Below are 15,196 nucleotides of genomic sequence, written 5' to 3' on the forward strand. Positions count from 1 at the left end.
CATCCAGGACCCCTAGCCCACCCCACATCCCACCCCTACAAGGGGTCTGGACATTGCTTGCCTCTATCGCTCTGCCCCATAGATCATCCCGTGGGGTGCGTATGTGGGTCCTGGATGCCAGGGTCACTGGAGAGATGCCACCTTGTGGCTGGGGAAGCGGGGGGGAGGTGCCCCCCCTCTTTCTCCCTTATCAGCCACCCCCTTCCCAGGAATGCTCCTCCCCTCCCCATCCCATGATGGTCTATAAAGGCCTTGGGGCTGCGGGGCTGGCATAGGTGTTGGCGTGGGGCAGAGAGGGATAGGGTGGGGGTCATAGGGGAATGTGGGATATGAAGGGACAAAGGAGGATATGGGGGGCTATGGGGTGCACAGGAGGGTTATGGGACATAAGGGGATCTATGGAGCACAGGAATCTGGGGGGGATATGGGACACATAGGGGTTCTCTGGGATGTGGGGACCTGTGGGGTACATGTACGGAGGGAAACTGTAGGGGAAAGAGATCTATGGGGGCACAGCAATCTAGGGGACACTGATGGTCTGTGGGGCACCCAGGGGGCCTATGTGGCATGAGCAGGGCTATGGGCAAAGTGATCTATGGGGCACAAAGGGGTCTATGGGGCAAAAAGGGTCTATGGGGGGGCATGGGGTGCAGCCCTACTCACCCTCTGCATGTTCTTCCAGCTCCCTTCATCTTACCTGCTAGATCCACAGACTCCAGGTGAGGGTGATGCTGTGGGACAGCATGGGGATGGGTGCTTTGGGGGAGGGATGCGGCTATGCTGGTATAGGGTGTATGTGTTGCTCTAGGGTCTGCACATCACTACAGGGGGTCCATACTTTGCTATGGGGATCTGCATGTGGGGCTGTGCAGGACTCTAAGGTTCCCTGCAATGTTATAGGGGTCCCTGCACTGCTATGGGTCTCCGTGCATCACTGTAGGGATGCCTGAATCACTGTGGGGGTCTGTGCGTGGCTCTAGGGACCTTTGTGTTGCAGGGGTCCATGCACCACCCCAGGGGTTGGTGGTCCCTGGTTGTGGAGGTGCCTACATCAGTACAGGAGTCTGTACATGGGGTTGTGCATGGGTATTGGGGTCCCTGCATGATTACAGGGGTTGGCCTACAGCTGTAGGATGTCTGTGCATTGTATAGGGCTCAATACATGGGGTCATTAATGGCTATAGGACTCTGTGCATGGTGCCATACACAACTATGAGGTCCTGTACATCACTATTAGGGGTCCTTTAATGGCTATAGGGGTCCCTGCAGGAAGTCCAGAATCACTACAGGAATCATGGAGTAGTGCACGACTACATGGGTGTGCAGAGGGCTATAGGGTGCCTTGCACATCTATAGGGGCCCATGCAGGGGAGGTGCATAGCTATGAAGCTCTTGTGTCTGGCTCTAGTATCTGCCACAGCCATAGGGGTATGGGCATGGTTATAGGGGCCTATGCATGGCAATGGGTTCTGGTCAAGGGGGTTGTGTGGAGCCATGAAACAAAGGGCAAGAACCTCACAACCCCCCAGGTGATGCAGGGTCCCTGTCTGTGTGGGGCAGGATGGCAGATGCAGTGCTGGCAGCGCTGGGGGCAGCAGCCCCCTTCCTGCGGCCAGGGGAGCGGGAGCGGCTGGCAGCGCAGACCAGACCCTTCGACCCCCGCAGCGAGTGCTTCGTCCCCCACCCCCGGGAGGAGTTTGTTCGGGGACGGGTGACGGGGCGACAAGGAGGGGAGGCCACTGTCCAGACCGAGCTGGGAGAGGTGGGGAACTGGGCGATAAGGGGACTGAGGGGAGGGCGACAACGGGACATGTGGAGTAAAGGATTAAAGGGGGTGAGGGGGTAATGGAGGGAGGGGTTAAGGATGGGAAAGGTTGATGGCAGGTGGGGGCATAGGGGGAGACTGGTGGGGGAAAGAAGGGGGGGTTGGGCATCATGAGGGGCTGGTGGGAAGTAGAGGGGTGAAGAGTTAAGGATGGAGGGATTAGTGGGATGAAATTAATGGGGGAGGGGTTAAAGGAGTGAGCGGGATTGAAGGTTTGTGGGGGGAGCAAACAGAGGAGGGGGAAAACAGCCTGATAGTGGTGGGAGCCCTGACCCATTGAAGACTCCCAATCAATGGGGGTACCCCCCAACCCATAGAAGACCCCTCCCAAACATGGAAGAAATCCTACCAATGGATCCTACCCCTGCCCCACGAAGTTCCTCTGAAGTTATGGACACCTCCCAGCCCTCATCCCCATGTCTCCTCATTCTCCCCAGACGGTGACGGTAAAGGAAGCTGACATTCACCAGCAGAACCCCCCCAAATTTGACAAGATTGAGGACATGGCAATGCTGACCTTCCTCCATGAGCCTGCTGTCCTCTACAACCTCAAGGAGCGCTATGCCTCTTGGTTGATCTATGTGAGCCTTCCCACAAGCCCCTGGAGCACCTGGGAAGTAGGCGGGGCTTTCCCCACAGTCTATGGGATGGATGGAAACTAATGACCCTTCCTTAGAACTCTTGGGGTACCTAGAATCAGACAGGCCTTCCAGAAAGTCTGTGGGCCACCTAAAACTTGGTGTGGCCTTTCATTGACTTTGGGACACCCAGAACCTGGTTGCTCTTCTCCAGCTCCCTTGGGTCACCCAGGTGCAAGATACCCCATTTTTAGACTGCCTCACCCACCAAGTCCTGAAATGTTGCATCCCCTGACCCCTTTGGCCATCCAGATCCAAGATGTCACTTCAGTAGCCCAATTAATGGGACATAATATGTCCTGTCCCCAGACCCCTTCAGCCACTGACACATGAGATGTTCCATCTCTGCATGTTGTGTGCCACCCAAACCTAAGGTGTCCCTTCTCCAGCCCCTTTTGGAAAAACCAAAATCAGGACACTCCATCACCACATCCCTTGGGCAACTAGGCCTAGGATGTCGTGTGGCACCTCATGGCTCTGATCCACCTGCCCTTTTCTTCAGACTTACTCAGGGCTCTTCTGCGTGACTGTCAATCCCTACAAGTGGTTGCCTGTCTACAATGCTGAGGTGGTGGCTGCCTACCGGGGAAAGAAGCGGAGTGAAGCTCCACCCCACATCTTCTCCATCTCTGACAATGCCTACCAGAACATGCTGACAGGTAAGGATGTCCTGTGGGGACCTCGAACTTGAAGACCCCACTCAAAAAAATGGCTCCTGACTTAGAATTGGTTCTCACCTGGGAGGATTGAGAACCTTAGCTTCAACCCCAAAACCCCAAGCATGTTTCCCAACTTCATCCCACCTGACTCCTCTCTTTTCTTGATAGACCGAGAGAACCAATCCATCCTCATCACGTAAGGCCCTGCTTTGTCCAACCCTGCCCCATAGCAGTGGGGTGGGATAAAGGACCCACCAGGATGTTGTCCAATATCTCACTGTTGCCCTCTCAGCGGAGAATCCGGGGCGGGGAAGACAGTCAACACTAAGAGGGTCATCCAGTACTTTGCCAGCATTGCTGCCATTGGTGACCGCAAGAAGGAGGTGACCAATAGCAGCAAGGTGAGTACCTCAGTCCATGTGCCCTTGACAGAGAGTGTACCCCAGTGGTGTCCAGAGAGTGTACCCCAGAGAGTGTACCCCAGCATTGTTCTACCCCATCCAGGGCACCCTGGAGGACCAGATCATCCAGGCCAACCCTGCCTTGGAGGCCTTTGGCAATGCCAAGACCCTCCGCAATGACAACTCATCCCGATTTGTGAGTAATGGGGGTGGATTCTGTAAGGAAGAGTCTATGGGACAGTTTGTGGGACTGGGTCTATGGTGTGGGATCTGCTGCATAAAGACAGCCACCTCCACTTCCTCCCACTGCTTTCCCAGGGGAAGTTCATCCGGATCCATTTCGGGGCCACTGGGAAGTTGGCATCAGCTGACATAGAGACCTGTAAGTGGGTTGAGAACCCCATGAGAGGATGTCTTGCAGTCATTCATCCATCCATCCATGGATTTATCTATCCACAGATTTGTTTGTCCATCCTAGGACTCATCCATGTATGGACTCCTATATCCACCCATGAACTACATCCATCCATCCATCCATCTATCCATCCATCCATCCATCCATCCATCCATAGATATCTCTTTTCCTCCCTCCCTCCACCTCTTCATCTCCATCTCCTTATCCCACCGTCCACCTGACCCTCCACTCTTTGTTCCTCCATCTCCTTGTGTCTACCTCTATCCCTCCATTCCTTCATTTGTCTTCATGGTTGATGGGTCCATCATCTCATCTCATTATATATATGACCTTCCATTTTCTTATCTTCCTCCCACCATTTCCTCATCCCACCATCCAGATACCCCTCCTTTTCCATCTCCTCATCTTACCATCCATCTCTCCTTATCTCAATCCATCTCCTCACACCAACCTCCATCCTCCTTCTTTCCATACCGACATCAGACCTCCTGGAAAAGTCCCGTGTCATTTTCCAGCTGAAGGCTGAGAGGAACTACCACATCTTTTACCAAATCCTCTCCAACAAGAAGCCAGAGCTGCTGGGTGAGTAGGGTGCTTGGCCCTGAGTCTTCTACTTCCTCTCCTCCAATTCTCTGCTCCTTTCTGGGGCAGTTGAGGATGATGTGGGACTGTTTAGCCAGGGCAAATGCTCAGTTTTTCTCTCTATCCTGGACCCATGGAGCAGAGATGCTTCTCATCACGAACAATCCCTATGACTACAGTTATGTCTCCCAAGGAGAGGTGACTGTGGCCTCCATCGATGACTCTGAAGAGCTGTTGGCAACCGACGTAAGTGGTGGGTGGGCAGGTGGACATCCCCATGATGAATTGAAGGTGAAGTGCCAGGTGGATGGTTGAGATAGTAGAAGATGGATGGGTGGAGGAGAGAAGGAACATAGGGATGAGAGGTGGAGGAGGAAGGGTGGAAGATGGTAGATTGGTGAAGTAGGATAATGTGGGGTGAGGGACAGAAGGTAGGACAGGAGGCAGGGGGTGGAGGAGGTTGGTGGTAGAGATAAAAACAGGTAGGGGAGTACTTAGGTGGACAGATGTGTCCATGGGTGAACAATTCCTCAAACAGATTGATGAGTCCATGGATGCATAGATGGAGTTAATGGTGAATGGATGAGTCCATGGATGGATGGGTCCGTAAATGGATGGGTCCATAAATGGATGGATAGATGGATGGATGGATGGATGGATGGATGGCCAGATAGATCCATGGATATATGATGATCCTCAAATGGATGGATGGGTGAATCCATAATGGGTGAGTCAATGGGTGTATGAGTCCACAGATGGATAAAGGAGTTGATGAGCTGGAAGGGCAGAGGGACACATATGGTGGCCAGCAGAGAGCCACGACCACAGCTGATGGCAAGGCCCTCTCCCCTCCCACTCCATCTATCACTCAGAGCGCTTTTGATGTCCTGGGCTTCACAGCTGAGGAGAAGGCTGGTGTCTACAAGCTGACAGGTGCCATCATGCACTTTGGCAACATGAAGTTCAAGCAGAAACAACGGGAAGAGCAGGCAGAACCAGATGGTACTGAAGGTGAGTGGGTACAGGATGACATCAGTCTTGGGATCATCAGGTTAGGTGAAATCTGACAGCATGTCTTCTTCTTGACACTCTGCAGATGCTGACAAGTCAGCCTACTTGATGGGGCTGAACTCAGCTGACCTTCTCAAGGGGTTGTGTCACCCCCGGGTGAAGGTGGGCAATGAGTACGTCACCAAGGGGCAGAATGTCCAGCAGGTGTACTACTCTATTGGGGCCTTGGCCAAGGCTGTATATGAGAAGATGTTCAACTGGATGGTGGTGAGGATCAACAACTCTCTGGACACCAAGCAGCCAAGGCAGTACTTCATTGGTGTGCTGGACATTGCTGGATTTGAGATCTTTGATGTGAGGACTGAGTGGGTGACAGGGTATTTGTCATCTTAGGGGTTGGGTTGATCCAGTTGGGCGTTGAGATGATCTTCTGAAGCTTCATGTTGAGTGCTTCTGGAAACTTGACTTCTTTGGGCCTAATGTTGATCCTCTTGGGTGTTGAGTTGACTGCATTGATACTAGTGGGGATTCTGTTGACCCAACTGGGGCTCAGGTTCAATTGTGAGTCTCATTGGGCATTCTGTTGGGTGTTGAGTTGATCCAATTAAACCCATTGGCCATCTCCTCTCTCCTTCCCCAGTTCAACAGCTTTGAGCAGCTCTGCATCAACTTCACCAATGAGAAGCTGCAACAGTTTTTCAACCATCACATGTTCGTGCTGGAGCAGGAAGAATACAAGAAGGAGGGCATTGAGTGGGAGTTCATTGACTTTGGCATGGACCTCCAGGCCTGCATTGACCTCATTGAGAAGGTACCACCTCCCCCAGGGTCTTGTGGGGGGTGAAGGGACTTCTGGGCAAGGGCCCTTTCAGTTGGAGCCTGACAGGGACCCCAAAATTGGTCAGCTGGGTTGTGCTCAATGTCCTCCACCACTTCTTTTCTTCCTAGCCCATGGGGATCATGTCCATCCTGGAGGAGGAGTGCATGTTTCCCAAAGCCTCAGACATGACCTTCAAGGCCAAGCTCTTTGATAATCACCTGGGCAAGTCGGCCAACTTTGGGAAGCCACGGAATGTCAAGGGGAAGCCAGAGGCCCATTTCTCTCTTGTCCACTATGCTGGCACAGTGGACTACAACATCATTGGGTGGCTGGAAAAGAACAAGGACCCCCTCAATGAGACAGTGGTGGGGCTCTACCAGAAATCAGCCCTGAAACTCTTGGCCAACCTCTTCTCCAACTATGCTGGGGCTGACGCTGGTGGGTGAATAGATGATGGGTGATGGAGGGATGAGTTGATGGAGAAGAATACTGTGCACTAGTTGCCCTCTTTCTTGTGTTACCCTACCCCTCTTATCTCCAGGCGGCGATGGAGGGAAGGGGAAAGGAGCTAAGAAGAAAGGTTCCTCCTTTCAGACTGTGTCAGCCCTGCATCGGGTGAGGGACCTACATACTAGACCCAGTGTGGTGCAGTAGGAAGACAACCTCCTGAGTGATGGATCACCCTTCAGACCCACAGACCCTCTCTTGTTCTCTCACTAGTCAGCTTCTTCTCTCCTCCCTCCTCAATAGGAGAACCTCAACAAGCTGATGGCCAACCTCAAGACCACACATCCTCACTTTGTCCGCTGCATCATCCCCAATGAGCGGAAGGAGCCAGGTGAGCAAAGGGCAGGGCTGAGGGCAGGGAAAAGGGTGGTAGGTGTGGTTTGTGGCTTACACCACCCCTCTAACCAACTGCCAGGTGTGATGGACAATCCCTTGGTAATGCATCAGCTCCGCTGCAATGGAGTGCTAGAAGGCATCCGCATCTGCCGCAAAGGCTTCCCCAACCGCATCCTCTATGGGGACTTCCGCCAACGGTAGGCACAGAGGAGAAAATGTGGGAATGAGGTGGACAATCCCATTGGGGCTCATTTCAGAGGTTTCCTGTCCTCTCTGCTCACCAGGTACCGCATCCTGAATCCTGCTGCCATCCCTGAGGGGCAGTTCATTGACAGCCGCAAGGGCGCTGAAAAGCTCCTGGGATCCATTGACATTGACCACAACCAGTACAAATTTGGACACACCAAGGTGAGGTCATATGGTCTCTCCATTGTCCTATCACCCATGGGGTCATGTGGTCCCCAAGGTCACACCAGTGATGTGTCCACCTGCTTATCCACCCCACCATCCATCATTTCATCCTCCTAATAACCCATCTGTCTGTCCATGAACCATTCCCAACCAGTCCACCCTCTCACTTACCTCCTTCCTCCATCAGGTCTTCTTCAAAGCTGGGCTGCTGGGACTTCTGGAGGAGATGCGGGATGAGCGCCTCTCCCGCATCATCACCCGCATCCAGGCTCAGGCCCGAGGGCAGCTCATGCGCATTGAGTTCAAGAAGATCCTGGAGCGCCGGTGAGAGGGGAAGGGTTTTTCTCCTTGAGAAGGGTCCTCTGGTGGGTCACTAGATTTGTGGTGTAGTGACATCTGTGTCACCATTCTAGGGACTCACTGCTGGTGATCCAGTGGAACATCAGGGCCTTCATGGGGGTGAAGAACTGGCCTTGGATGAAGCTCTACTTCAAGATCAAGCCCTTGTTGAAGAGTGCTGAGACAGAGAAAGAGATGCAGGTGGGAGGAGGTGATGAGGCAGGCAGCTTGGCATCCAAAATGAGTTGGGTGGGGTTGACGGATGGAGGGGATTGGATGTAGCTACTATTGTCCTGGGCTTTGTTTCAGAACATGAAGGAAGAGTTTGGGCGGCTGAAGGAGGCCCTGGAGAAGTCAGAGACCCGGCGCAAGGAGCTGGAGGAGAAAATGGTCTCCATGCTGCAGGAGAAGAATGACCTTCAGCTCCAAGTACAGGCTGTGAGTGAGACTGCCCCCTCAAACCATGTCAGGGGGTGACCAGCACCCTTCCAGGGCCACTCTATTTCACCTACCACTCCAATACAGGAGCAGGACAACCTCAATGATGCTGAGGAGCGCTGTGACCAGCTGATCAAGAACAAAATCCAGCTGGAGGCCAAGGTGAAGGAGCTGACAGAGCGACTGGAGGATGAAGAGGAGATGAACGCAGAGCTGACAGCTAGGAAGAGGAAGCTGGAAGATGAGTGTTCAGAGCTGAAAAAGGATATTGATGATCTAGAGCTGACTCTGGCCAAGGTGGAGAAAGAGAAACATGCCACTGAGAACAAGGTGAGTTTGGAGAGTGGCCTTGATCTTAAGTTGTGGGGATTTGGGTCAACACAACCTAGTTGTGTTGGGTTGAGGAGATTCAAGGCTAGTTGATCTGGACTATCCGAAAAATCAACATCCTTTGGGTTCTCTACCACTGCAGTGGCTTAATTGGCCAAGGACAACAGTAATGTCACCCAGCTTTGCTCTACCTCTGGTACTAAGCTGGAGACCTAGTGTTTCTCCTCCTTCAGGTCAAGAACCTCACTGAGGAGATGGCTGGGCTGGATGAAACTATTGCCAAGCTAACGAAGGAAAAGAAAGCCCTGCAAGAATCTCACCAGCAGACGCTGGATGACCTGCAGGCAGAGGAAGACAAAGTCAACACCCTGACAAAGGCCAAACTCAAGATGGAACAGCAAGTGGATGATGTGAGTGTGGTCTAGTCCCACCATGTGTAATGCTGAGGTGCTTTCTGGGGCAGATATGATGGAAAACTGAAACATTTCCATGTTTCCACACAGCTTGAAGGCTCCCTGGAGCAGGAGAAGAAGGTCCGGATGGACCTGGAACGGGCCAAAAGGAAGCTGGAAGGTGACTTGAAGCTGACCCAGGAGAACATCATGGACCTGGAGAATGACAAGCAGCAGCTGGAGGAGAAGCTCAAGAAGTAAAGATGACCTCTTCCCCCAGTCTGAACTGGTCAGGGGCAAGGACAGGGACCTCACTGCTAACTGCTTTCGTTTGCAGGAAAGAGTTTGAGATGAACCAACAGAATAGCAAGATTGAGGATGAGCAGGCTCTGGCTCTGCAGCTTCAGAAGAAGCTGAAAGAGCTGCAGGTGAGGGATCTATTCTTTGTTTATTTGGGCTGGACTGGAGAGCCTCTGGCTGATTGGGTTGAGGTGAAGAGTCTCTATCAGGTTAGGCTGAGTTTAGGAGTTTCCAGTTGGTTGGCACATGTTCAGATGTCTGAGCTGAAGAGTTTTCAGCTTATTGGGGTGAGCTGGGTTGAAAAGTCTCCAGGTCAGTTGGTTGAGTTGAATGAAGGAGTTGGGCAGAGCCAAGTCTTCTGACAGCAGCTCCATCCCTGGAACACAGGCTCGGATTGAGGAGCTAGAGGAGGAGTTGGAAGCAGAGCGCACAGGCAGAGCCAAAGTGGAGAAGCTGCGCTCAGACCTGTCACGGGAGCTGGAGGAGATCAGTGAGCGGCTGGAGGAGGCAGGTGGTGCCACATCAGTGCAGATTGAGCTCAACAAGAAGCGGGAGGCAGAGTTTCAGAAGATGCGGCGGGATCTAGAGGAGGCCACGCTGCAGCACGAGGCCACGGCTGCTGCGCTGCGCAAGAAGCACGCTGACAGCGTGGCCGAGCTCAGTGAACAGATCGACAACTTACAGCGCGTCAAGCAGAAGCTGGAGAAGGAGAAGAGTGAGCTCAAGCTGGAGCTGGATGATCTCAGTTCCAACATGGAGCAACTGATAAAAGCCAAGGTACAAGGAGACTGAGGTGGGCATCTTATCTCCACCATGGGCATCATTCTCCTGCATCATTCTTTTCCTCCATACTTTTCTCATCCAAGGTGGGCATGGAGAAGATCTCTCGCACCATGGAGGACCAGGCAGCTGAACACCGGGCTAAGCTGGAGGAGACACAACGGGTCCTCAATGATACCAGCACTCAACGGGCCAAGCTCCAGACTGAGAATGGTGGGAACCCTGACCCACCATACCCCTTACCCCACATCCTCAGCCCCTTCCCCACATCTTCCATCCCTGCCACACCCTTGAAAACCTGCCCTACCTCTGCAGGAGAGCTGTCCCGCCAGCTGGAGGAAAAGGAGGCCCTTGTCTCTCAATTAACTAGGGGCAAGCAGTCATACACCCAGCAGATGGAGGACTTGAAGAGGCAGCTGGAGGAGGAGATGAAGGTGAGGTTTGTGGGATGACTGATAAGGTTTCCAGGAGGGCCTCAAGACAGGGTGTCCTTCACCCTCATGATGGTAGCACCAAATGGAAGTCAAGTTCAGGCCAGTTCAGTGTGGTGGTTGCATGTAAGAGGGGTTGAGTTGGGTTGCGTTGGTCTAACAGCTGAGAGGTTGTGCTGACCTGGTCAGTTCTGAATCAGCAGGGTTGACCTATGGGTGGTTGGGTGGCAATGGACAAGGGGAAATCAAACTGGGCCAGACTACAGATAGAACTCTCTGGGTCTAGATGTGTGGAATTTGGTTGTGATGATCTAGAGAAGGACTGGCTGAGAAATATCAGCTTACTGAGATTGAGGGCCTACACATAGCTCAAGTTCACCTTCTCCTTGTCTCTCCCTCCCAGGCCAAGAATGCACTGGCCCATGCCCTCCAGTCAGCCCGGCATGACTGTGACCTTCTGAGGGAGCAGTATGAGGAGGAGACAGAGGCCAAAGCTGAGCTCCAGCGCTCGCTCTCCAAGGCCAATTCTGAGGTGGCGCAGTGGAGGACCAAATATGAGACAGATGCCATCCAGCGCACTGAGGAGCTGGAGGAGGCCAAGTGAGTTATCTCCCCATGAAGGGAGCTTCTGTGGGGCAGGGGAGAGTGGAGAGTCTTCCACAGTATAATGATCTGGAGAATGTATAAGAATGTGGAGATGGTAGAGGAGATCCAGAGCAGAGCCTCAGCCAACGAGTAGGTGGAAGAGGGTTTGAGTTGATCCATTTGGTCCATGGGTCACCTCAGCCAGGTTTTCTCCTGTGGCAGGAAGAAGCTGGCCCAGAGGTTGCAGGAGGCTGAGGAAGCAGTGGAGGCGGTCAATGCCAAGTGTTCTTCCCTGGAGAAGACCAAGCACCGGCTGCAGAATGAGATTGAGGACCTGATGGCAGATGTGGAGCGGTCAAATGCAGCAGCTGCTGCATTGGACAAGAAGCAGAGAAACTTTGACAAGGTGGGAGAACACAGTGGTGAGGAAGAAGCAGATGGGAGACATGGGGACAGAGGGTGACCACTTGGTTTGCTACAGATCTTGTCTGAGTGGAAGCAGAAGTTTGAAGAGTCACAGATGGAGCTGGAAGCATCGCAGAAAGAGGCCAGGTCCCTCAGCACCGAGCTCTTCAAGCTGAAAAACGCTTATGAGGAGTCGCTTGAGCACCTGGAGACATTCAAAAGGGAGAACAAGAATCTCCAAGGTAAGACTGTGGTATTCCCCCTGCCCACTTTGTTCTCTATGACTTTCCAAGTCTGACAATATCTTCTCCAAGCAGAGGAGATCTCGGACCTGACAGAGCAGTTGGGTGGCAGCCACAAGACCATCCATGAACTGGAGAAGGTCCGGAAGCAGCTGGATGCTGAGAAACTGGAGCTCCAAGCTGCTCTGGAAGAGGCTGAGGTGAGCCAAATCACATCCCCATGAGGCCCTAATTTGTCGTAGTCTTCTGTGTGGCCCTCTAATTTCTCTCTGTCTCCATCAGGCCTCTCTGGAGCATGAGGAGGGAAAGATCCTGAGGGCCCAGCTGGAGTTCAATCAGGTCAAAGCAGACTATGAGCGCAAGCTGGCTGAGAAGGATGAGGAGATGGAGCAGGCCAAGCGCAACCACCTGAGGGTGGTGGACTCACTGCAGACCTCGCTGGACGCTGAGACCCGGAGCCGCAACGAGGCCCTGAGGCTGAAGAAGAAGATGGAGGGTGACCTCAATGAGATGGAGATTCAGCTCAGCCATGCCAACCGTGTGGCTGCTGAGGCTCAGTCTCACCTGAAAGGAGCCCAGGCTCACCTCAAGGTGGGATCACCCACTTCTGTGGAGGTATTCCCAGCCCCTTGGAGCTGCTGGCTGATGTCTATCCTATTTACCCAACAGGACACGCAACTGCAGCTGGATGATGTGGTACGGGTCAATGAGGACCTGAAGGAGAATATTGCCATCGTGGAGAGAAGAAATAACCTCCTCCAGTCGGAGCTGGAGGAGATGCAGGCAGTGGTGGAACAGACTGAGAGGGCCCGCAAATTGGCTGAGCAGGAGCTGATTGAGGCCAGTGAGAGGGTCCAGCTTCTCCACTCACAGGTGAGACCTCACATACCTTCAAGGAGAGAGGTCACCTCCATCCATGGGTGTGGGCTTCTAATGGGTTGAGTTACCCAGATCTCCAGATCTTTTAAGCCAGCAGAGTTGGCAGGGAAGAGAGGGGCATTAAGTACTGGGGGGGTTGAAGAGGGATGGGTCAGCAGTTCAACAGACATGTCCTGAGATCCTTTCCTCTAACTCTAGAACACCAGCCTCATCAACCAGAAGAAGAAGATGGAGGCCGACATCTCCCAGCTGCAGACAGAGGTGGAAGAGGCCATCCAGGAGTGCAGGAATGCTGAGGAGAAGGCCAAGAAAGCCATCACTGATGTGAGTGCCATGGTGGGACCAACGTCTAGAACACCTTCCACTGGAGGGTGAGGAAGAGCATGCTTTGGTCCTCCTTCTCTGCTTGCTTCTCTCCTTGGGCAGGCGGCCATGATGGCAGAGGAGCTGAAGAAGGAGCAGGACACCAGTGCCCACCTGGAACGCATGAAGAAGAACATGGAGCAGACCATCAAGGACCTGCAGATGAGATTGGATGAGGCTGAGCAGTTGGCCCTGAAAGGAGGCAAGAAGCAGCTGCAGAAGCTGGAGGCTCGTGTGCGTGAGTTGGAGAATGAGCTGGAGTCTGAGCAGAAGCGCAATGCTGAGAGCATTAAGGGTCTCCGCAAATCTGAGCGTCGTGTCAAGGAACTCAGCTACCAGGTGGGGCTCCTCGGCTGGCCCAGGTCAACTACTTCCCCTTGGCCACAGGGTCTCATATCTCATGCTATACATTACCTAGTACATGGCTGACCTGCTGGCCAGAGCGACACAGGCTGTCTAGACTTGATACTAGACCACCCACTGTCTGATATTGTAGTGGGACCCAGAACATTGTCTGGGTCGTGAACCACGCAGGTCATCCCCCGGTGTCCCAGCATTCATGGGATCTTTGCATGATCTGAAACCTCCTGGTAGGACCTCATCAGGGACAACAAGACATTCCACTTCCTGCTCCCAGAGCCGAGGCCACGCACAGATTTAGAGAAGCTCCACTCCCCAAGAATGTCAATTACTGCCTCCTGATCCTTGTAGCTTGGGTGGTGATTAAAGAGCAGGTAGGTTTAGGTGATGTTCCATGTGTATCTCACCCTACAGACAGAGGAGGACCGTAAAAATATGGTCCGGCTTCAGGACCTCGTGGACAAGCTCCAGCTGAAGGTCAAGGCCTACAAGCGACAGGCAGAGGAGGCGGTGAGCATTAGGCAGTCAGCTGTGTGACCACCCCCCAGCAGGGGACAGCATGGATTTAGGATGTGGGAGAGAATGTGGCGACTAGCAGGTGACTTTGGGGTGGTCAAGGGGTGGGGTGTCAGGTGGTGAGGAGGGTGGGTTGGTGATGGGATTGAGAGACAATGGGAAGGAAGGAAGGAAGGAAGGAAGGAAGGAAGGAAGGAAGGAAGGAAGGAAGGAAGGAAGGAAGGAAGGAAGGAAGGAAGGAAGGAAGGAAGGAAGACTGCGTAGATGGAAGGAAGACTGAGTGGATGGAAGGAAGGACAGATGACTTGAAGTTTATATGGGTGGAAGATTGGATGGATGGATGGATGGATGGATGGATGGATGGATGGATGGACGGATGGATCATTGAGTAGATGGATTGGGTAGTTTGAAAATGGGATGCCTGAAGAAACAGGTGGTTCTATGGTGGGCCAGAAATAAGAAAGTCAGATGTATGGAGAGCAGGTGGGGACAGAGCTTTGTGGGAGCCTCATTGGTGTCCCTGCCCCTCAGGAGGAGCAGGCCAACACCAACCTGGCCAAGTTCCGCAAGGTGCAGCATGAGCTGGATGAGGCAGAGGAGCGTGCTGACATCGCTGAGTCCCAGGTCAACAAGCTGAGGGCCAAGAGCCGTGACATTGGAGCCAAGGTGGGACTTTCCCCTGCCCACAGGTGCCTCATGGGCCACCCCATGGCTGCCCCACAACAGCCCCTTTTTTCTCCTCCATCAGAAGGGACTCAATGAAGAGTGAAGCTCTGGATCCTCAAGTATCTTTCCTGAACTCGCAACTCTCCCATTTAGACTTCCATGTGTCCAACTCCCCCTAGCCCCCTAAGCTTGGTCAGTGAATAAAAAGCATTGAGCAGCAGCAGTTTGTGTGGGGTTGGGTTTATGTTGGGAGGGTGGGGTTGCCCTATTGTATGGCACCTGTAATATGGATAGAACCTGTACAAGTTTCTAGTAAATCTAAAACTTATGAAGAAATTTATGGGATGTGAAAAAAGGGACAAGGGATGTGGGAGTATTATAGGAGCATTGTCATAGTATTCAGGGATGCAGTGAGAAAGGCCAAGGTCCCCTTGGAATTGACTCTGGCAAGAGATATCAAGGACAACAAGGGCTTCTACAGGTATATTAGCAGCTAAAGGAAGATTAGGGAAAATAGGAAGCCACTGCTGAATCAGATGAGAGAGCATCTCTATGGAGAAAGACC

At 53.0% G+C, this 15,196-nt stretch overlaps 1 protein-coding gene across 4 annotated transcripts; it reads left to right on the forward strand.

Moving 5' to 3' along the window:
- The first annotated feature begins 1,561 nt into the window (after positions 1-1,561).
- LOC134053124 (myosin-6-like) lies at positions 1,562-14,734 on the forward strand. 4 transcript variants are annotated; one of them, XM_062508007.1, is made up of 38 exons: positions 1,562-1,762; positions 2,263-2,406; positions 2,966-3,122; positions 3,291-3,318; positions 3,415-3,523; positions 3,627-3,719; positions 3,842-3,905; positions 4,422-4,520; positions 4,663-4,766; positions 5,393-5,531; positions 5,617-5,885; positions 6,172-6,342; positions 6,480-6,789; positions 6,893-6,966; positions 7,102-7,189; positions 7,274-7,391; positions 7,479-7,602; positions 7,793-7,929; positions 8,019-8,145; positions 8,254-8,382; positions 8,470-8,712; positions 8,946-9,122; positions 9,216-9,361; positions 9,442-9,532; positions 9,792-10,181; positions 10,271-10,397; positions 10,500-10,618; positions 11,019-11,215; positions 11,423-11,606; positions 11,682-11,847; positions 11,923-12,047; positions 12,130-12,438; positions 12,517-12,720; positions 12,925-13,050; positions 13,153-13,428; positions 13,864-13,959; positions 14,497-14,631; positions 14,714-14,734. In XM_062508007.1, exons 1-38 carry the CDS (start codon positions 1,562-1,564, stop codon positions 14,732-14,734), a joined length of 5,817 nt encoding a protein of 1,938 aa, XP_062363991.1. The 4 variants fall into 4 exon arrangements, with proteins under 4 accessions (XP_062363991.1, XP_062364067.1, XP_062364148.1 ...); XM_062508083.1 differs by having other exon boundaries at positions 14,717-14,734; XM_062508164.1 differs by having other exon boundaries at positions 6,905-6,966.
- The last annotated feature ends 462 nt before the right edge of the window (positions 14,735-15,196 follow it).

The sequence above is a fragment of the Cinclus cinclus genome, chromosome 1 (genome assembly GCF_963662255.1).
Source record: "Cinclus cinclus chromosome 1, bCinCin1.1, whole genome shotgun sequence".
Taxonomy (NCBI): domain Eukaryota; kingdom Metazoa; phylum Chordata; class Aves; order Passeriformes; family Cinclidae; genus Cinclus; species Cinclus cinclus.

What these genes read in the sequence shown, in the direction of transcription:
- LOC134053124 (XM_062508007.1), top strand. Translation starts at nt 1,562, where the DNA reads ATGGCAGATGCAGTGCTGGCAGCGCTGGGGGCAGCAGCCCCCTTCCTG. An exon ending in CAATGAGCGGAAGGAGCCAG is followed by an intron (nt 7,190 to 7,273) that starts GTGAGCAAAGGG and finishes ACCAACTGCCAG; the next exon opens with GTGTGATGGACAATCCCTTG. An exon ending in GAGCCCAGGCTCACCTCAAG is followed by an intron (nt 12,439 to 12,516) that starts GTGGGATCACCC and finishes TTTACCCAACAG; the next exon opens with GACACGCAACTGCAGCTGGA.